Genomic DNA, 23,164 nt, shown 5'->3' with positions numbered 1-23,164 from the left:
AATACAGTGGCACCCACCATAGAAGCACTAACAATTTGCCCATGTTAGAATTCACTTAAATCTGACATAATACACTCACAGTTACACAGAATACTATGCAGTTTCCGAAATACACTCCTGGAAATTGAAATAAGAACATCATGAATTCATTGTCCCAGGAAGGGGAAACTTTATTGACACATTCCTGGGGTCAGATACATCACATGATCACACTGACAGAACCACAGGCACATAGACACAGGCAACAGAGCATGCACAATGTCGGCACTAGTACAGTGTATATCCACCTTTCACAGCAATGCAGGCTGCTATTCTCCCATGGAGACGATCATAGAGATGCTGGATGTAGTCCTGTGGAACGGCTTGCCATGCCATTTCCACCTGGCACCTCAGTTGGACCAGCGTTCGTGCTGGACGTGCTGACTGGGTGATACGACGCTTCATCCAGTCCCAAACATGCTCAATGGGGGACAGATCCGGAGATCTTGCTGGCCAGGGTAGTTGACTTACACCTTCTAGAGCACGTTGGGTGGCACGGGATACATGCGGACGTGCATTGTCCTGTTGGAACAGCAAGTTCCCTTGCCGATCTAGGAATGGTAGAATGATGGGTTAGATGACGGTTTGGATGTACCGTGCACTATTCAGTGTCCCCTCGACGATCACCAGAGGTGTACTGCCAGTGTAGGAGATCGCTCCCCACACCATGATGCCGGGTGTTGGCCCTGTGTGCCTCGGTCGTATGCAGTCCTGATTGTGGAGCTCACCTGAACGGCGCCAAACACGCATACGACCATCATTGGCACCAAGGCAGAAACGACTCTCATTGCTGAAGACGACACGTCTCCATTCGTCCCTCCATTCATGCCTGTCGCGACACCACTGGAGGCGGGCTGCACGATGTTGGGGCGTGAGTGGAAGACGGCCTAATGATGTGGGGGACCATAGCCCAGCTTCATGGAGATGGTTGCGAATGGTCCTCGCCGATACCCCAGGAGCAACAGTGTCCCTAATTTGCTGGGAAGTGGCGGTGCGGTCCCCTACGGCACTGCGTAGGATCCTACAGTCTTGGCGTGCATCCGTGCGTCGCTGCGGTCCGGTCCCAGGTCGACGGGCACGTGCACCTTCCGCCGACCACTGGCGACAACATCGATGTACTGTGGAGACCTCACGCCCCACGTGTTGAGCAATTCGGCGGTACGTCCACCCGGCCTCCCGCATGCCCACTATACGCCCTCGCTCAAAGTCCGTCAACTGCACATACGGTTCACGTCCATGCTGTCGCAGCATGCTACCAGTGTTAAAGACTGCGATGGAGCTCCGTATGCCACGGCAAACTGGCTGACACTGACGGCGGCGGTGCACAAATGCTGCGCAGCTAGCGCCATTCGACGGCCAACACCGCGGTTCCTGGCGTGTCCGCTGTGCCATGCGTGTGATCATTGCTTGTACAGCAGTGTCCGGAGCAAGTATGGTGGGTCTGACACACCGGTGTCAATGTGTTCTTTTTTCCATTTCCAGGAGTGTATGTTGCAAGTGTCAATCATGATAAAATACAGGAGCACAACCTGCAAGCTTGACTAGCATCTGCTTTTATGTAGAGCCACACATTTCTTGTGGTGTTCCCATATTTCCAGTAACCTTCCTAGTACTGGGTCTTAATGTGATGAATTTTCTGTGCAGTGTCATAGGATATGTGTGTGTGTGTGTGTGTGTGTGTGTGTGTGTGTGTGTGTAAAAATCTCTCGATTGTAGCTTTAGTTTAAATGATTATTGCAGAAAACCTTTGACTGAAAATATACAAGGACAGACAAACTTATACAGGGTTACACTCACAACTTTGGTAAAAACAAGTGATTTGTAAACAATGTGCATTTTAGACTGATTGCACTTCCCTAGTATTCTACCAATAAACCAAGTCTACCACCTGCTTTATCCATGACGGAAACTATGTGATCATTCCATTTCATATCCCTACAAAGTGCTGCACCCAGGTATTTGTATGAGTTGACCAAATCCAACAGTGACTCGTTGCTATTATAGACATATGATACTGTGTTTTTTCATTTTGTGAAGTGCACAGTTTTGTATTTCTGAACACTTAAAGCAAGTTGCCAATCTTTGTACCACTTCGAAATCTTATCAAGATAAGACTGGATATTTATGTAACTTCTTTCAGATAGTACCTCTTTATACACCGAAGAGCCAAAGAAACTGCTACACTTGCCTAATATTGTGTAGGGCCCCTGTGAGCATGCAGAAGTGCTGCAACATGACATGGCATGGACTTGACTAATGTCTGAGGCAGTGCTAGAGGGAACTGACATTGTGAATCCTGCAGGGCTGTCCGTAAATCTGTAAGATTACAAGGGGGAGGAGATCTGTTCTGAACAGCACATTGCAAGGCATCCCAGATATGCTCAACAATGTTCATGACTGGGGAGTTTGGTGGCCAGCAGAAGTGTTTAAACTCAGAAGAGTATTCTTGGAGCGACTTGGAGCAATTCTGGACATGTGGGGCATCGCAGTGTCCTGCTGGAATTGCCCAAGACTGTCAGAATGCACAATGGGCATGAATGGATGCAGGTGATCAGGCAGGATGCCTACATATGTGTCACCTGTCAGAGTCATATCTAGACATAAAAGGGGCTCTATGTCACTCCAACTGCAATTGCTGCAAACCATTACAGAGTCTCCACCAGATTGAACAGTCCCCTGCTGACATGCAAAGGCCATGGATTCATGAGGTTGCCTCTTTACCCATATATTACCATTTGCTCAATACAATTTGAAATGAGACTTGTCCAACCAGGCAACATGTTTCCAGTCATCAACAGTCCATTGTCAGTGTTGGCAGGCCCAGGCAAGGTGTAAAGCGTTGTGTCATGCAGTCATCAAGGGTACTTTCTGCTCTGGAAGCCGATATCGATGATGTTTCACTGAATGGTTCACACGTAGACACTTGTTGACACTGATGGCCCAGCATTGAAATCTGCAGCAATTAACTGAAGGATTGCACTTCTGTCATATTGAATGATTCTCTTCAGTTGGCATTGGTCCCATTCTTGCAGGATCTTTCTCTGGCTACAGAGATGTCAGAGATTTAATGTTTTACAAGATTCCTGACATTCATGGTACACTCTTGAACATGGTCATACGGGAAAATCCCCACTTCATCACTGCCTCAGAGATGCTGTGTCACATTGCTCATATGCCAACAATAACACCACGTTGAAACTCACGTAAATCTTAATAACCTGCCACTGTAGCAGTAGTAATTTCTGTAACAACTGTGCCAGACACTTATTGCCTTATATAGGCATTGCTGACTGCAGCCCCATATTCTTCCTGTTTTCATATATCTGTATTTGAATATGCATGCATATACCAGTTTATTTGGCACTTCAGTGTAGATAACTGCATCATCTGCAAAAAGTCTGATGTTATTATTAAAATTGTCTGCAAGGTCTTTAATATACAACATGAATGGCAAACACATTTCCCTGGAGCACACCTGAAGTTATTTGTACATCTGACAATTACTCTCCATCACAGCTAACATGCTGCATCCTTCCTACCAAAAAGTCCTCATTTCATTTCACATCATTTAACGGTATTGTGCTATGGCAGTCATCGAAGGCATCATGCACTGCTTTCTTGACAGCCAAGTGTGTTTCATTCAGCATTTGTCTACCAATAGCTGTACCCTTTGTTTTACACCTATTATTCAGTAATCTCTGTTTCCTTAGACTGTGTACCATGGAGGTTACCTCCCATTATGAACTGTTCTACTAGTTACATATCAATCCAGTGAATGGTCAACTATTCTTTTAAACTTGAACCATAGTTCCTCTACATGCTCCTGCCTTGAGCTGAAAGTATCAAGTTCTTCATTGATATATGACACTACTGGTTTTTTATCTAGTTTACTGAACATCTTTGTGCTTGTATTAATTGTCCCTTGTACTTTGTTAATCATTGTTGTCACAATTGTGTCAATGTCACTGATACCGGTTTCAATGTGGACATCCTCAAAGAAGTCAGGTCTATTTGTTGTCATTAGACCCAATATATTTCTGTAATGAGTGGGCTTCCAAATTATGATTACAATATGATTGGGGAAATTACATGCAATTGAGTTGTGGTTTTCTTTAAAGTTTTTGGTTACATAATGGGATCCAGTTACCATTTGATGCCCACACCTGTTATTCGGGCTCGTCCACACACTCTCACATGCAGCTTCAGTTTCTACCGTGGTGGATTTGAGTTTCTTGTCTACTGCAACAAATACACCACCTCTGTTTACCTATTCTTTTGACATACACTTCAATGTTTCACAAAAATCTAACTGCTATCAATTTCAGTTTTCAACCAGTTTTCTGCACCTAGTATTATGTGCCCTGCTTTTTATAAGTGCTTCAAACTGGCACCTTGTTGTGAATGCTTTGGCATTTTATCATTAGGATTTTAATACTCTTACCTGTGGGAGGCATTTATTTGGATCTTACACTGATACTTCTGGGTTTGCTGCAGCTGAAGTTAAGAAGCAGAAATAAATTGTTTATGGCCATATCTAGAGAATAGTGTGATTGGAGAAACTGTATTAAAGCCAAATTATCCTCTTTTTGCCATAGCAATCTCAGTGCATAAGCAGAGCCACTCTTCTGGTACAACATCACTTTTCGTGCATTGACATACAAGGGCTGTTCAAAAAGTAAGGTGACTTTCCAAATTGTACAAAGAAGCGAATAAGAATAGACAGCAGGACAAACAGTAGATCAGAAGAACAGATTTTGGTTTATTCTGTCAACATAATCTTTCCCCTCCTATTATCATTTGCTTTTGTATGGCCTTCACAGTGCTGCACTGATTCTCTAGTATGTGCACTAGCCCTTACCCCACTGGCACCTTTGCTTCCATGCCCATCCTTCCCTGTCTTCCTCTATGACATACTTCCTGTCTTTCTATTTTATTCAACATATAGATGTGTTAAAGTTGTGGCTTAATATGATTGCAAACCACTTAAATATTTTAGTATGCAATTCCCCAGTTCACTTTTTCATGTTGTTGGTATTTCTGTTCACATATTTATCCAAAAATTACCTTGAGAAATTAAACAGAGAACTGACTCATGGAGATAACATCTTGGACCTACTGATAACAAACAGACCCGAACTTTTCAACTCTGTAAGTGCAGAACAGGGAATCAGTGATCATAAGGCCATTGCAGCATCCCTGAATATGGAAGTTAGTAGGAATATAAAAAAAGGGAAGAAGGTTTATCTGTTTAGCAAGAGTAATAGAAGGCAGATAGGCAGATTTCAGACTACCTAACAGATCAAAACGAAAATTTCTGTTCCGACACTGACAATGTTGAGTGTTTACGGAAAAAGTTTAAGGCAATTGTAAAATGCGTATTAGACAGGTACGTGCTGAGTAAAACTGTGAGGGATGGGAATAACCACCGTGGTGCAACAACAAAGTTAGGAAACTGCAGCAAAAGCAAAGAGAGCTTCACTCCAAGTTTAAATGCAGCCAAAACCTCTCAGATAAACAGAAGCTAAACGATGTAAAAGGAGGGCTATGTGTGAAGCGTTCAGTGAATTCAAAAGTAAAATTCTATGTACCGACTTGACAGAAAATCCTAGGAAGTTCTGGTCTGACGTTAAATCAGTAAGTGGCTCGAAACACCATATCCAGACACTCCGGGATGATGATGGCTTTGAAACAGAGGATGACACGTGTAAAGCTGAAATACTAAACATCTTTTTCCAAAGCTGTTTCACAGAGGAAGACCGCACTGCAGTTCCTTCTCTAAATCCTCGCACAAACGAAAAAATGTCTGACATCGAAATAAGTATCCAAGGAATAGAAAAGCAACTGGAATCACTCAACAGAGGAAAGTCCACTGGACCTGATGGGATACCAATTTGTTTCTACACAGAGTACGCGAAAGAACTTGCCCCCCTTCTAACAGCTGTGTACCACAAGTCTCTAGCGGAACGGAAGGTTCCAAATGATTGGAAAAGAGCACAGGTAGACCCAGTCTTCAAGAAGGGTCGTCGAGCAGATGCGAAAAACTATAGACCTATATCTCTGACATCGATCTGTTGTAGAATTTTAGAACATGTTTTTTGCTCGAGTATCATGTTGTTTTTGGAAACCCAGAATCTACTCTGTAGGAATCAACATGGATTCTGGAAACAGCGGTCATGTGAGACCCAACTCGCTTTATTTGTTCATGAGGTCCAGAAAATATTAGATACACGCTCCCAGGTAGATGCTATTTTCCTTGACTTCCGGAAGGCGTGTGATACAGTTCCGCACTGTCGCCTGATAAACAAAGTAAGAGCCTACGGAATATCAGACCAGCTGTGTGGCTGGATTGAAGAGTTTTTAGCAAACAGAACACATCATGTTGTTATCAATGGAGAGACGTCTACAGACGTTAAAGTAATGCCAAGCATGCCACAGGGGAGTGTTATGGGACCATTGCTTTTTACAATATATATAAATGACCTAGCAGATAGTGCTGGAAGTTACATGCGGCTTTTCGCGGATGATGCTGTAGTATACAGAGAAGTTGCAGCATTAGAAAATTGTAGTGAAATGCAGGAAGATCTGCAGCAGATAGGCACTTGGTGCAGGGAGTGGCAACTGACCCTTAACATAGACAAATGTAATGTATTGCGAGTACATAGAAAGAAGGATCCTTTATTGTATGAATATATTATAGCGGAACAAACACTGGTAGTAGTTACTTCTGTAAAATATCTGGGAGTATGCGTGGGGAACGATTTGAAGTGGAATGATCATATAAAATTAATTTTTGGTAAGGGGGGTACCAGGTTGAGGTTCATTGGGAGAGTCCTTAGAAAATATAGTCCATCAACAAAGGAGGTGGCTTACAAAACACTCGTTCGACCTATACTTGAGTATCGCTCAACAGTGTGGGATCCGTACCACATCGGGTTGACGAAGATAGAGAAGGTCCAGAGAAGAGCAGCGCGTTTTGTCACAGGGTTATTTGGTAACCATGATAGTGTTACGGAGATGTTTAGCAAACTCAAGTGGCAGACTCTGCAAGAGAGGCGCTCTGCATCGCAGTGTAGCTTGCTCACCAGCTTTCGAGAGGGTGCGTTTCTGGTTGAGGTATTGAATATATTGCTTCCCCCTACTTATACCTCCCGAGGAGATCACGAATGTAAAATTAGAGAGATTCGAGCATGCACGGAGGCTTTCCGGCAGTCGTTCTTCCCGCGACTGGAACAGAAAAGTGAGGTAATGACAGTCGCACGTAAAGCGCCCTCCGCCACACACCGTTGGGTGGCTTGTGGAGTATAAATGTAGATGTAGATGTAGATTTATTGTAAGTTTTGGACATTACATATTTAAGAGTCATAGAAATGAATTTTAGAATCATTTCATACAATTGGCAGTTAGTGATCATATCAAATAAAATCACTGAAACTAAGAGGACACACAAAAAGTGTTGCATGGTTAGTTCTACTCATTTCTGCATCCAAGAACATTAATGTTACAGAAAAGACAGCTTTCAAGTCTTAAAACTCATACGTTTGAATAATTATGTGTGAATATTGCACAGAATAAAATACTTAATACACATAGCTATTATTGTTTACTCTCAGCTTAATAATCTATATCTGCATCCACATCTATACTCTGCAAACCACTGTGAAATGCATGGTAGAGGGAACATCCCACTATACTAATTATTAGTGCTTTTGCCTGGTCCATTCATGTATGGAGTACGGGATGAATGATTGGTTAAATGCCTCTGTGCATGCTGTAATTAATCTAATCTTGTCCTCATGAAACCTGTGGGAGATATATATAGTGAGTTGTAGGTATAATTGTAGAGTCATCATTCAAACCCAGTTCTCAAAAATTTATTGGTAGACTTTCCTTCAAGAGAATGCCGACTCAGTTCTTTTTCAAAATTTTGTTGACTCTTGCCCGCAGGTCAAACAAACCCTTTACTACTCATGCCTCTATTCTCCATATACATTCAATATCCCCTGCTAGTCCTTTTCATGTGTGTGCCAAACACAGCGGCAGTATTCTAGGATGGGTGATATGTAAGCAATCTCCTTTGTAGAATGATTTACCTAGTATTCTATGATAAACTGGAGTCTACTATCTGCTTTACCCATGACTGAGATTGTGCGCTTGTTCTACTTCATTTTCCTACAAAGTGTTACAATCCGGTATTTGTATGTGTTTACTAACTGCAGCTGTGTCTCACTGATATTATACCCATAGGATACTATGGGTTTTTCATTTTGTGAAGTGCACAATTTTACATTTTGGAACATTTAGAGCAAGTTTAGATTTCTGCATTACTTTGAAATCTTATCAAGCTCCGCCTAAATATTTATGCAGCTTCATTCAAACTGCACTTTGTTGTAGATAATTGCATCATCTGTGAAAACCATAAGCATGAACAGCAAGGGACCCAACACACTTCCCTGGAATACACCTGAAGGTACTTCAACATCTGTCAATGACTCTATCCGAGATAACATGCTGCATCCTTCCTGCCATGAAATTCTCAGTTCAGTCACAAAGTTTGCCTTATATCTCATACACTCATACTTTTGATAATAAGTGTAGGTATGACACAGAGTTAAATCCATTTCAAATACTGCGTCTACCTGACTGCCTTCATCCATGGTTCTCAGGATGTCATGTGAAAAAAGTCCAAGATGGGTTTCACATTATCTATGTTTTTGAAAATCATGCTGGTTGGCATGGAGAAGGTCATTCTGTTTGACATACCTCATTATGTTTAAGCTAAGAATATGTTCTAAGATTCTACAACAAATGTCAAAGATAATGGATGGTAGTTTTATGGCTCACTTCCGCTACCCTTCTTGTAGGCAGGTGTGATCCATACTTTCTTCCAGCTACCAGGCATGGTCTTTTGTTTGAGGGATGTGTGATAGATTATACATTGCTGTCCAAAATTAAAGCAACAAACAGAATTTTTGCAAGGTTGTGTTTATTTTGCCACAAAACAGTATAAACTGGTGATAGTAAAGTAGAAACAATGTAAAGAATACAGATCATAAACAACTGCAATATGGCCAGCCGGAGTGGGTCTAGGCGCTACAGTCTGGAACCGAGCGACTGCTATGGTCACACGTTCGATTCCTGCCTCGGGTATGGATGTGTGGGATGTCCTTAGGTTGGTTAGGTTTAAGTAGTTCAAAGTTCTAGGGGACTGATGACCTCAGATGTTAAGTCCCATAGTGCTCAGAGCCATTTTAAGCCAACTGCAATATGCATAACAGTAGACAAAAATGTTCATTTTTACCAACTGAATGGATTTGCACACACATTCTGACAGCTGGTTAATGTGCTCAGTAAATGTTGTGACCACCTCTGGCAGCAATACAGGCCTGTCAATGATGGGGCATGCTGTGAATGAATGATATCATCAATGTCATGTTGAGGCAATAACACCCATTCTTCCTGGACAACTGCTTGCAAGTCTTGGAGAGTGCTTGGTGGATGCTGAAGGGATGCAGCCCATCTTTTTAGTGCACTCCAGACATGCTCTGTGTGATTCAAATTGGAAGAGCAAGCAGGCCATGCAGTATATTCCGTTTCCAAGAAAATGTCAACCACTCTTGCTCTATGAGGGTGATCATTATCCTCCATCAGTGCAAAGTCTGGGCCCATAGCACCTCACAACATCCACACATGAAGTCCCAAGATCTCATCACGATACCTGACTGCAGTTAAACCTTGCCGATTCATCCATACATTTTCATGAAGAGGTGTTCTTGTGATCAATATAATCCCTGTTCACAATGTTAGGGATCCTCCTTGATATCAGTTTCTTTCCATAATGCTTGGGTCCCAAAACCATGTTCCGTATTCCCTCCAAATGTGAATGCATCGAGAACCACTCACCAGGCCAAATCAAGACTCATCTGTGAACAGAACTTTGGCTCACTGTTCGATCACCTAGGTGGCATGTTGACAATTCCACTCTCTCCTTTAAAGATGCATCAGAGGTACACATACAACAGATCTCCAACAATAAAGCTACTCTTCTGGAGCCCTCTGGACAACATTTGTCTTGATACAACATGTCTAGTGTATGCTGCAATGTCAGATGCCAGTTGCCGTCCAGTTCTAATGTGGTACCATCATGCCCTTACATCCAAATAACAGTCCTCTCTTTCTGATGTCACACATGGTCAGCCATGACTCAGTCTTTGGAGTACTGTTTTGATGTCTATAAATTGTCACATCCGAGAAACAACAGAATGATTCACATTAAGCTATCAGGCCTCATCAGTTTGCAACTGTCCTGCTTCCATTCTTCTTATGGCTCTCCACCGCAGAGAGTCTGATCTTCTTTGATCATATTGCACCATCGGTGACTGTATACAGAGTGATTGTGGATGTGAGGCTACCCAACAAACTCTACGCCATTTGATAGGTGCCCTGACATCATCACTGATGTGGTTGCCCATTGACCAGAATGCCATTTTCCAAGCTGAAGATGAATGTACAGACATCTGTTGACATTTTGTATTATTGTACAGTAAATTAGACACAAGATGAGCAAATGGCAGTTTGTTACTTTAATTTTGGACGCCTGTGTATTTAACAGAGGGACTCACACAGCTGCAAGTTGGGAGTCGAATCTGATAGAGATCCCACTGGGTCTTTTGGGTTTGTTGAATTTTGATGTTTTCAGCTGTTTATCAATGCCACTGACACTAACACCTATTTCACTCAAATTGCGCCATTACTCTGGGGTTTTCCTGTGTGAAGGAACACTTGAAAACAAGAGTTAAGCTTTCTGCTTTTGCTTTGCTACTCTGAGTTTCAATTCCTGTCTTGTCAATGACTGACTAGACACTAATTTTGGTGCCACTTACGGCCTTTGCACATAACTAGAATTTCTTTGGGCTTTGTGAAAGATCATTCAACAATATTTTGCAACAGCAGTGATAGCAGACTTCATGTGTTGCTCTCTTGACTGCCAAATGTTTTTCATTCAGCATCTCTCTATCTATAGGCCTATACTTTGTTTTATACCTGTTACACACAGGATCTTTAGTTATACATTTAAGAATATTGCATTACTCAAATAGATATGTGCCAAACAGTTTTTAATTGTTTTGAATGAAGACTAATAGCTTTTATTATTCTGAAGATATTTCAGAAACAATAATTGTCATTTAAAGACAAAATTATTACATTAAATGCATCACTACATTATTTTGTGCAAGTCAGTTTCCTGGTTATCAACTATTTTGTCACCAAGCAGTCATTAATTAATAAACCTACAGCAATATGGAACAAATGTTTCAATGGGATGTTTCAGAGGAGATTATCATTACTTCATATATGGTAGGAAAAATTAATGTCAAATGTTTATTCATTGTTGCTGAAGAACTGGTATATCTAAACTTTTCCAACATATAAATACATATCTGTTTTCCTTTGCCATGGAAAAATATGTAAAACGAAATCATAGATGTGCCTATGATACAAATATCAATAGCAGTGTTATTCTTCTCTTATGAGTCAGAAACATCATCACTTTAAATAACACAAACAGCCCATAAACCTTCGGATTTCCATACTTAATTAAATTCATTGGAAAGTCGGAAAACCACGGAAAAATTTACTAACCTCCCAAATACTTACGAAATTCGCTCTATTCGCCTCCTTGAGTGCACAGATTGAGGAATAGAATGAAATTCAACTAACGACATGAATAAAAAATATTCAACATTTGATGGTAGTTTTATCTAGTTTTTCAAGGTCAACAGTTGATTGTTTCTCATTCAGTTTAGAAGAGAGTAAATGACAATGAAATTAGTGGATCTATATGGTGTACAAGAAATACATGTTATCATTTTTGAATTAGTTACTTAATGGAATTTATTCTGTTAGCATTTTGACATTTCAGTATAAATCACAATAATTTCTGAGTTGTTTAGTTAATGCAAGAGAATGTATTGCAAAGGAGAACTATGTTCATTTGCTTCTTGTAACAATTTTAATAATTGTGAAAGGGAGTGCATTAAAATGTTAGGCAAACTTTTTTTCAATATATCTTAAATTGTTTGCAAATTTAACCATAAAAGGCAACAATAAATTTCATGTCTGTCCTCAGGTTTCCTGCCTTGACAATGTTTGTGGAATGATTCCTTTCTATGCACCAGAAGTTCCAGATCAGTTCTACAGGCTGTGGACATCCCTTTTCCTACATGCAGGGTAATTCTCAACTTCTGTCTGAATAATAATGCATCTCATCATTTTTAATTTAAAATTTATCTCAGAATTTGTTGTGATGGAGTTGTTTGAAGAAATATGTAATGTAGTTTTTCATGACCATTTGTTTAAAAACATAATAAATTGCAATTATGTTTTGCCAGTACATCAAAAATATTAGTTAGACCGATAGAGTTTAAAGATCTCGAGGCATATTACCACAGTTTTGAGAGTTTTTCTCTGAATATATTTTGATGACAAATTTCTTTGCTTATTTGAAGTTGATGTGTAAGGATTCACAAAGCTATTACTTCAACAAACATAATCAGTTTTTGAAAATGTAATTGCATAGATAAGAAATCTACTCAACAAGTGGTGGCAGGAGAAAACATACGTGAAGGTTAAAGAAATGTGCAAGCTTTCAGAGCCAGTGGCTCCTTCTTCTGGCAGAAGGGTTGAAGGATAAGGAAGAGGGGTGAAAGAAAACGAGGGACAAGGTTTAGAAAATGGGGAGAGTTCGGAAAAGTTGCCCAGAACCCTGGGTCAGGGGAGACTTACCATCTGGTAAGTTGTTATATATGTATTAAATACCAAAATGAATAGCTTGCTAAAAGCTATGTATGAAAGACATATGCCTACATGCTTTCATTTCCAGGAATTTTACATTTTGGTTTGGGGTATGATGCTAGAATGTTTTGATTAAAATTTTAATTTAATCTCATTTTTAACAAGACCTTCTATGAAAAGATCATTCTTCTTTCAAACACCAAACTTTCCACTGGTGAATTGGAGTTTCAATTTCAACAAGTTTGGAACTAGCTGAAACAACATTCTAATGGAATGTTTGATTATAAATGTCAGTGTTACTAAAAATCATTTGGAAAGAAATTGTTTTGCTTTGAAACTAAGAAAGTAAGAAACACGGACAGTATATTGCTTGTTGTCAAATAATTGGGGACAGCAATCACTTTGTTTTCTGGCATTATTACTTATCAATCCAAGTGGAAGTATCACTGTGACCGCAGGTGGTTACATTTTAAGAAATAAGTAAGATTATAGGATAGCATAGTGCCTTTTTGGGTTGTGAGAAAGTTGAGGGGTCTGAAGAGCTGATAGCACATGGATGCTAAATTTATATACAGAAAAATAATTACCTACCCCACCATGTTTTTTGTAGCAGTTTCAGCCAGATGTTGTCTTTAGTGGCACAAAAAATCAGTTTTGATTAGTTAAAAGTTAGATTAAAAGCATGCATTTAAAATTAAATTTTAAAAATTTAGCTGGAAACTTATGGACCAAGAAAAAGACAAATTAGATGCAATAGGGTTCTCTTATTTGACATTAAAACTTGATGAGGTCATGAACCCAGCATGAGGAGGGAAATTAGCATGCCTGATAATTTTATCAAACAGTTTTTGACTCAAACATCTAGATTTTTTTGACAAACAGGGACCTGTAACTAATAACAAATCATAACAACTCATCAATTCCTAAAAGAGTTATATTAATGCAGTGGAATGACAAATCTGCAGCCATTAACACAAGTATATCAGCAAATGTCAATGGGAGGGCTGTAATGTGCAGCTTAATCAAATGGACTATCATACAAAATGGTTACCAGTCTAATTTCACAATGTTTAAGCAATACAAGGTTCCCACTTCACAATATAAATTTCAGAGTCGGAATGCTAATTAATTTTCTGAGAATTCTAAATCCAGCAAAACTGTATAGTGGAACGAAATACAAGCAGAAGTGCTAACTAAATGAAATGTGGATGGACACATTTTAATCCCAAATATTATGTCACCCTCAACAGGTCCACATTCCATTTATCATAATAAATTTGTAGCTATGATCAGTCTTCCCATGAATGTTGATAAAGTGCAAGAATAGGAGCTGACTCTCACAATTCTTTACCTCAATGGCAGCTACTCCTTACATGGCTAGCATTGTGTCAGCAATGTGAACAATCTGTTTGGCCCCATCTGTGGTACTATTTTCTTCTGCATTGATTACAAACATATTTGGTAATTGCTTGAAAGGTTCTCAGGTGTTGCATCAGATGATGTTGAGAAAACTGAACAATATTTGTATGAGACAGCTGCTCTTGATCTTCAGATGGACCTGCCTCCAAGAAATATTGTGCAGTTTCCACAACACCATCTGAAACACTGCCGTAGAATCTTTCAAGCAGTTATTAGATTGGGAAAGCCTCAAGTAGGCCATGTTAGGTAGTAAAATTCAGTACAGATTACGGAACTGCTACGTGAAAACTTCACTGTTAAAATTATACTGCTGACCATCCAAATTGTAACACTTAGAAGGACCAGAGACATCACAGTTAAACTGATTTGGGACATAACAAATTGTTCAAAGATCACATGATTGAAAACACAGCCACATGTGAATTGGGGAAGATGATGAAATCACTATCCAGTGTTGCTGCCATAGCTGGCTGCTACACACCTCAGCATTGAATCAAAGAGGCTCCGGATGTGTTTTTGGGGTATAGCAGTTCATGCTGCTTCCATACATTGCCCAAGTTGATCTGCTGTAGCGGCTGGTGGTGTATCCTGAGCCAGTCATTGCACTGCCATCAACCAGACATTTTCAATAGGCAAGAGAGTGGGTGAACAAGGAAGCTGAAGCAGAAATGCAATCTGGAGGGCGATGAAGAGGTCTTGAACATTACGTACTACGTATGGTTGCACATTATCCTGTTGCAGTTTGGCTGTTGGCAAACTCCAACGGTATAGAAGGACAACAGTCTCCAACATTTCAGAGACATAACATCATTAGTGTACCAGCAGTGCATAGTAGGAGGGTGGAGGAGTGGAATCCAATACCACCCCAAACTATAATACCAGGTGCAGTACCAGTACGGCAGTGCATAAGGCAACAGTTCAACAGTCTCTCACTGCCATGTCTCTAGCCTCTAATCTGACCATTGTGGTGAAGCAGGCAGAATCGAGATTCGTTGGTAATAATTTTGTTCCATTCTATTGTCCATGTCCATCATTCATCACACCACTGCCAGTGCAAACACATAACTCAGTGGTAGACACAGCAATGGGCACCTCATGGATAGTCTACTCTGCAGCAAACAGTGTGAAATGATATGCACGTAATAATATTCTTCTCGGGTATGCAGCCGGATCATAACGTCTTCATGACACAATATTTCCACGGTCCAACTGGCCGCCATCTTCAGGTGAGAGTGCTGGTGCACGATCTCGCCGGAACTGACTTCCCAGCACAAGCTGCGGACCCTATATAGGCCGCAGAAGACCCACAACGCGTGTGCGAGAAGGTGCCGTAACTGCCCTCTAGCGCAGTAGACATACCCCGCCGCCATTGTGTCATGAAGGCGAAAGTTTTTCGCCTGTTTCCATCACTGGCAGCGTGGTATGTCTACTGCACTAGAGGGCAGTTACGGCACCTTCTGGCGCACCCGTTGTGGGTCTTCTGCGGCCTATATAGTGGCCGCCGCTTGCGCTGGGAAGTCAGTTCCGGCGAGATCGTGTACCAGCACTCTCACCTGAAGATGGCGGCCAGTTGGACCGCGGAAATATTGTGTCATGAAGACGTTATGATCCAGCTGCAATCACGAGAAGAATATTATCAATTATTACACCGGGAAAGCCTTCGTAGTCGATATGCACGTATATTGCTTGTTCCACAACAAACTGAATTTGTTGTGATATGCTTTGTGATGTGACAGAGTGATCATCACTGACATGTACACAATATGCCTGTCATCAGGTGTAGTGGTGCAACAAGGTGAGTGCAGTTGGTCCTGTCGATCCGCCGTTCCCTCCTGCATCCAGCGATTACAGATCTGCATCACAGTTGCTTGGTTCTATCCAACACATCACCCGTTTCTCTGAAGGATAATCCACAATCTGTATAGGCAACTATTTTTCCTAGGTTGATCTCTGAAACACACTTGAAAGACTCTCATTGTCTCCTACGAGGCATATTGAAGCTGCTAAAACAACTACACAAAGGAACAATTCCAGTACATCCATATGAACATTTGTTCCTCCTTTATATAGCACTTGCAGCTGGGACTACTGGCAACTGTGATGTGCACCTACACTGAAATGCTAATTGTGCATCTCTCATCACCGCAAATGCATGTTGCAAATGTTACCTGATTTGGGTGCTTTCTTCATTGTGTTACATTTTTGGTGACCAGCAGTGTATTTCAGTAATCAAACCAGTTTGCAGATTATTTCTTTTATATTTGTTGTATCTGGCAGCACATTAGAGTGTGTAACTCATGCAATTATTTAGTCAAGGTAAATGCTCAGTATCTTCAAGTTGTTGATGCTAGTTATAGCAGGAAAGTAACAATTGCTGATGCTGAAACCTCATTGATCTTCTCAGGGAGACCTCCAAAAATTGCACATGTGAAATGATGTTACTTCTAGACAGATGTCACTAGCATGTCAAAAGTCCAATCCCAGGAATGAAACACAGCCTTCTGCTTTTGTTCTTGGTTTATGTACTTATTTAAAGGTTTATCCAAAGTCTTGGAACCAGGTTAGGTGAAGCTATTTGATCATGGAACAACCTGTACATTTATAAACAAAGAATTAATGAATTAATAAAAGATGTGAAAAAGAGCATATGAATAAATAACACATTACAGAGAAAAGTCCTAACTATTGCAAGAAACTCCTATACAGAACAGATGAAGTGTGCTACAAGGGCACTTTCCAATGTGGATTTCAATACTTAGGGTTTGTCACTCAGTGTTTTCAGTTCTTCTGGAACCCATTGAAAATGTTGAGTAATGAACATCTTTCTGTCTGAGGCTTAAGGAAATGCTGTCCCAAGTGCATATCATTATTTTGTTTTCATGGAATGAACATTGCAGTTTTTTCTGAATGAGTCAGTATTGTCAAAAACAAATCTCTCAATAGAATGTATGTATAAATGGCCTACAGCAAGTTCATGAACTGACACCACAGATCAGTCTGATCAGCTGTTTCTGGGATAAGGATATTCTTGGTGAATGCACAGAGTTACCCCAAACACCATATGGGATAATAAAGTGAAAGTAAACATATTAGACAAGCCTTTGTTTCTCAATATCAGTGACAGCAGACATCATTCTTCTAGTGAAGATACGAGTAGTCAGATTCTGCAAAAAATGGTGAATATGATACTTCCAAGAAAGCAGTCCATCTGCCCTTAGTCCTAAGAATTTAAAATGGTTGATTTCACCACCTGTTTGTTTATCTGTGGACAATAAAATATCACTTGTGCAAGAGTTCTGTTTCAGAAGTTGTGTTCTCTGCATTTTGTTGCAGTTAAGCGTTAATCTGTTCTCTGAAAACCATACGTTCATTCATTGAGTAAATCATTTAAATTTTTTATAATACATTCCACATCTTTCACAATAACATTTGTGTCATTCACAAAGAGAACAATTTCTGTATCATATATTATGTTAATGTCAAGAAAAGCAATGGACCTGGAATAGAGTCCTGTGGCAGCCATCTACTTTACATAGCTCCAGTCAGATTCAAACCTCCTTCCTGTTTGTGGACACTGGAGGCCAACCTTCTTCTTCCTACTGTCCAGATATGAAATAACAATTGTATAGCTTTTATCCCAGTCGCATAAAGTTCCAATCTGTGCAAAGGTATTGAATACTCCACACAATAAAAGAATAAATAGTCTTTCCTATAGACTGATTGTCTAATAGCAAATTATATGTACTGGGATGTGCCTCTCCTTTACATTGCTTTCTTAAGAACTTTCAGAAATACTAGTGTCAAAGAAATTGGCTAGTATTTGTCTATGTTATCTGTTCCACCCTTTTCTGAAGTGATTTCAATAATGAGTATTTCAATCTACCAACAAACTGGCCACACCTGGAAGACACGTTGCCCAGGTGACTAAGCACAGAATTAATGTATGTCGCACTGACCTTAATAACTATGCTTTAAATTTCATCATACACATTTAGGTTCATACCTTAATTGCAAAACTGCAACCTTTATAGGATTGCTTTATTGTCTCTCTATTTGTCTGCTCTCTCTCTGTCTATCTTTCCAACTTTTAAGAACTCTTTTTCTCAGGAACAGGTAAACGTTTCAAGTTCAGACATATTTTACATATTAAGAATTGTGGTCCCTTGGTAATGTAAAAATTTTAAGCTATGAAGACATTACAATCAAAAGATATGGCCATTTACACTATGTGATCAAAAGTATCCGGACACCCCCAAAAACATACGCTTTTCATATTAGGTGCATTGTGCTGCTACCTTCTTCCAGGTACTCCAAATCAGCGACCTCATTAGTCATTAGACATCGTCAGAGAGCAGAATGGGGTGCTCCGTGGAACTCACAGACTTTGAACGTGGTCAGGTGATTGGGTGTCACTTGTGTCATGTCTGTATGCGAGATTTCCACACTCCTAAATATCCCTAGGTCCACTGTTTCCAATGTGATAGTGAAGTGGAAACGTGAAGGGACATCAACAGCACAAAATCATACAGGCCGACCTAGTCTGTTGACTGCCAGAGACCACTGATTGTACACTCCTGGAAATTGAAATAAGAACACTGTGAATTCATTGTCCCAGGAAGGGGAAACTTTATTGACACATTCCTGGGGTCAGATACATCACATGATCACACTGACAGAACCACAGGCACATAGACACAGGCAACAGAGCATGCACAATGTCGGCACTAGTACAGTGTATATCCACCTTTCACAGCAATGCAGGCTGCTATTCTCCCATGGAGACGATCGTAGAGATGCTGGATGTAGTCCTGTGGAACGGCTTGCCATGCCATTTCCACCTGGCGCCTCAGTTGGACCAGCGTTCGTGCTGGACGTGCAGACCGGGTGAGACGACGCTTCATCCAGTCCCAAACATGCTCAATGGGGGACAGATCCGGAGATCTTGCTGGCCAGGGTAGTTGACTTACACCTTCTAGAGCACGTTGGGTGGCACGGGATACATGCGGACGTGCATTGTCCTGTTGGAACAGCAAGTTCCCTTGCCGATCTAGGAATGGTAGAATGATGGGTTAGATGACGGTTTGGATGTACCGTGCACTATTCAGTGTCCCCTCGACGATCACCAGAGGTGTACGGCCAGTGTAGGAGATCGCTCCCCACACCATGATGCCAGGTGTTGGCCCTGTGTGCCTCGGTCGTATGCAGTCCTGATTGTGGCACTCACCTGCACGGCGCCAAACACGCATACGACCATCATTGGCACCAAGGCAGAAGCGACTCTCATTGCTGAAGATGACACGTCTCCATTCGTCCCTCCATTCACGCCTGTCGCGACACCACTGGAGGCGGGCTGCACGATGTTGGGGCGTGAGTGGAAGACGGCCTAACGATGTGCGGGACCATAGCCCAGCTTCATGGAGATGGTTGCGAATGGTCCTCGCCGATACCCCAGGAGCAACAGTGTCCCTAATTTGCTGGGAAGTGGCGGTGCGGTCCCCTACGGCACTGCGTAGGATCCTACGGTCTTGGCGTGCATCCGTGCGTCGCTGCGGTCCGGTCCCAGGTCGACGGGCACGTGCACCTTCCGCCGACCACTGGCGACAACATCGATGTACTGTGGAGACCTCACGCCCCACGTGTTGAGCAATTCGGCGGTACGTCCACCCGGCCTCCCGCATGCCCACTATACGCCCTCGCTCAAAGTCCGTCAACTGCACATATGGTTCACGTCCACGCTGTCGCAGCATGCTACCAGTGTTAAAGACTGCGATAGAGCTCCGTATGCCATGGCAAACTGGCTGACACTGATGGCGGCGGTGCACAAATGCTGTGCAGCTAGCACCATTCGACGGCCAACACCGCGGTTCCTGGTGTGTCCGCTGTGCCGTGCGGGTGATCATTGCTTGTACAGCCCTCTCGCAGTGTCCGGAGCAAGTATGGTGGGTCTGAAACACCGGTGTCAATGTGTTCTTTTTTCCATTTCCAGGAGTGTATAATAGGCAGACATCTATCCAGACCATCACACAATATTTCCAAACTGCATCAGGATCCACTGCCCTGCTCATAAGCCACACATCATGCTGCTAAATGCCAAACAATGCCTTGCTTGGTGTAAGGAGCATAAACATTGTACGACTGTACAGTGGAAAAATGTTGTGTGGAGTGACGAATCATGGCTGGGCGCTGATGACCACGCTGTTTAGTGCCCGAAAACCTCAAACCACACACACACACGAATCATGGTACACAATATGGCGATCCGATGGTGGGGTGTGGATATGGCGAATTCCCTGTGAATGTCATCTGCCAGATGTGTAGTGCCAACAATAAAATACGGATATGGTGGTGTTATGGTGTGGTCGTGTTTTTCATGGATGGGACTTGCACCCCTTGTTGTTTTGCATTGCAGTATCACAGCACAGACCTACACTGATGTTTTAAGCACCTTCTTGCTTCCCATTGTTGAAGAGCAATTCAGGGATGGCAGTTGAATCTTTCAACACAATTGAGCACCTGTTCATAATGCATAAACACAACAACAACATCCCTGTAATGGACTGGCCTACACAGAGTCCTGACCTGTATCCTATAGAACTCCTTTGGGATGTTTTGGAACACCAACTTTGTGCCAGCCTAACCAACTGACATCGTTACCTCACCTCAGTGCAGCACTCTGTGAAGAATTGACTGCCATTCCAGAAGAAACCTTCCAGGAGCTGATTGAACGTATGCCTGCAAGAGCGGAATCTGTCATCAAGGGTAAGGGTGGGCCAACACCATGTTGAATTCCAGCATTACTGATGGAGCACGCCATGAACTTGTAAGTCATTTTCAGCCAGGTGTCCGGATACTTTTGATCACTTAGTGTATGTAATGTATTTTGATACTCAAAAGCTCACTCATCAAAACCTACTTCCTGTTGAGACAGAATCATGAAATTTGAGGAGCAGGAAATTTTCACACTAAAAGTAAAGGAAAAATCTGGAATTTGTTGAGTTGTAATTATATCACATGAAAGAACAAATTTTTGTCATTTTTTTTATACGTATGTCTCTTTGTCTGTCCATCTGTTAAGACCTTTTTTCTTTGGAGTAGCTTGATGCACCAAGTTCAAATTTATATCACATACTAAGGTCTATAGGCCCTTGATGATGTAAAAGTTTTAAGCTTCCAAGTCATTGCACCCAAAAGATATGACCATTTATGTTACGTATTTTGATACTCACAAACTCACTCATAAAAACCTATAAGTCTAGATGACATAGAACCTTGAAAGTCAGCAATAAGCAAGGTTTCACAGTACAAGTAAAATAAATACCTTAAACTTATTAAATTGTAACTATATTACATAAAACATATCTTTTTCCCTCTGAACATACATTGCATTCATCATCTGTCAAAAACGTAACAGACGAACGTTACTGCATGCAAACACAAAATGTAAGTTGTAGTCATGCTTAAGTGAATAAACAAAAAACGTATTATAAATCATCTCTCTCTAGATATGTAAACTCAAGTCCCCTGCTTGCTTCTTTTTGTGCACTGAAGAGTCAAAGTAACTGGTACACCTGCCAAATATCATGTAGGGCCCCCGCAAGCATGCAAAAGTGCCGCAACATGACGTGACATGGACTCAACTAATGTCTGAAGTAGTACTGAAAGGAATTGACACCATGAATCCCACAGGGCTATCCATAAATCTGTAAGAGTACAAGGAGGTGGAGATCTCATCTGAGCAGCACATTACAATGCATCCCAGATGAGCACAATAATGTTCATGTCTGAGGACTTTGGTGGCTAGCAGAAGTGCTTGAACTCAGTGTTCCTGGAGCCACTCTGTAGCAATTCTGGATGCAGGTGATCAGACCCGATGCTTATGTATGTGTCACCTGTCAGAGTCACACCTAGATGTATCAGGGGTCCCATATCACTCCAACTGCACATGCCCCATGCCATAACAAAGCCACCACCACCTTGAACAGTCTCCTTCTGACATGCAGGGTCTATGGATTCACAAGGTTCTGACCTTACTCGTACACGTCCATCTGCTCTGTACAATTTCAAATGAAACTTGTCAGACCAGGCAACATGTTTCCAGTCGTCAACAGTCCAATGTCAGTGTTGATGGATCCAGCCAAGGCATAAAGCTTCATGTCGTGCAGTCATCGAGGATACATGAGTAGGCCTTTGACTCCAAAAGCCCACATCAATGGTATTTCATTGAATGGTTAGCTGATATTTGTTGATGGCCCAACATTGAAATCTGCAGCAATTTGCAGAATGGTTGCACTTCTGTCACGTTAAATGATTCTCTTCAGTTGTCATTAGTCCCATTCTTGCAGGACTTGTTTCCGGCCACAGTGATGTTTGAGTTTTGACATTTTACTGGAGTCCTGATATTCACAGTACACTCTTGAACTGGATGTACAGGAAAATCCCTTCTCCATTGCTACCTCATAGATGCTGTGTCCCATCATCAAAAATATTCTGTAAGGTTGTACAACAAATGGATGTCAAGGATATTGTGTGGTAGTTTCGTGGATCATTTCTATTACCCTTCTTGCAGATGGATGTGATGTATACTTTCTTCAACCTTTTGGCAAGGTTTTTCTTTGAGGGCTCTGGTATATTATAATTAAAACAGGGGCTGACTCAGCTGCAAATTCAGTATAGAATGGGTCGGGAATTCCACCAGGTCCTAGAGCTTTATTCAGTTTCAGTGATTTCAGCTGTTTCTCAATCCAATTGTCATTAATGTCTGTTTCAATCATATTTTCAGTGGTACTGAATTAAAATGTGGCAGTACTCCTAGGATTTTCTTTGTATAGGGACATTTGGAAGTGAAGTTAAGCATTTCTGCTTTTACTTTGAGACATTTTATTTTGGTTCCTGTCTCATCACTGAGTTACTGGAC

General features: G+C 41.4%; 1 protein-coding gene across 1 annotated transcript in view; it reads left to right on the top strand.

Annotated features, from left to right (window-relative positions):
* Positions 1 to 23,164, top strand: part of LOC126330513 (inactive rhomboid protein 1-like) — a 786,904-nt gene that overhangs the window by 737,404 nt on the left and 26,336 nt on the right. Inside the window, exon 15 of the mRNA XM_049996362.1 lies at positions 12,167 to 12,267. Within this exon, the coding sequence (XP_049852319.1) occupies positions 12,167 to 12,267 (101 nt within the window). The remainder of the gene's footprint in view (positions 1 to 12,166; positions 12,268 to 23,164) is intronic.

The sequence above is a fragment of the Schistocerca gregaria genome, chromosome 2, assembly GCF_023897955.1.
Source record: "Schistocerca gregaria isolate iqSchGreg1 chromosome 2, iqSchGreg1.2, whole genome shotgun sequence".
NCBI lineage: Eukaryota > Metazoa > Arthropoda > Insecta > Orthoptera > Acrididae > Schistocerca > Schistocerca gregaria.
This window is presented reverse-complemented; position numbering and strand designations above follow the sequence as displayed.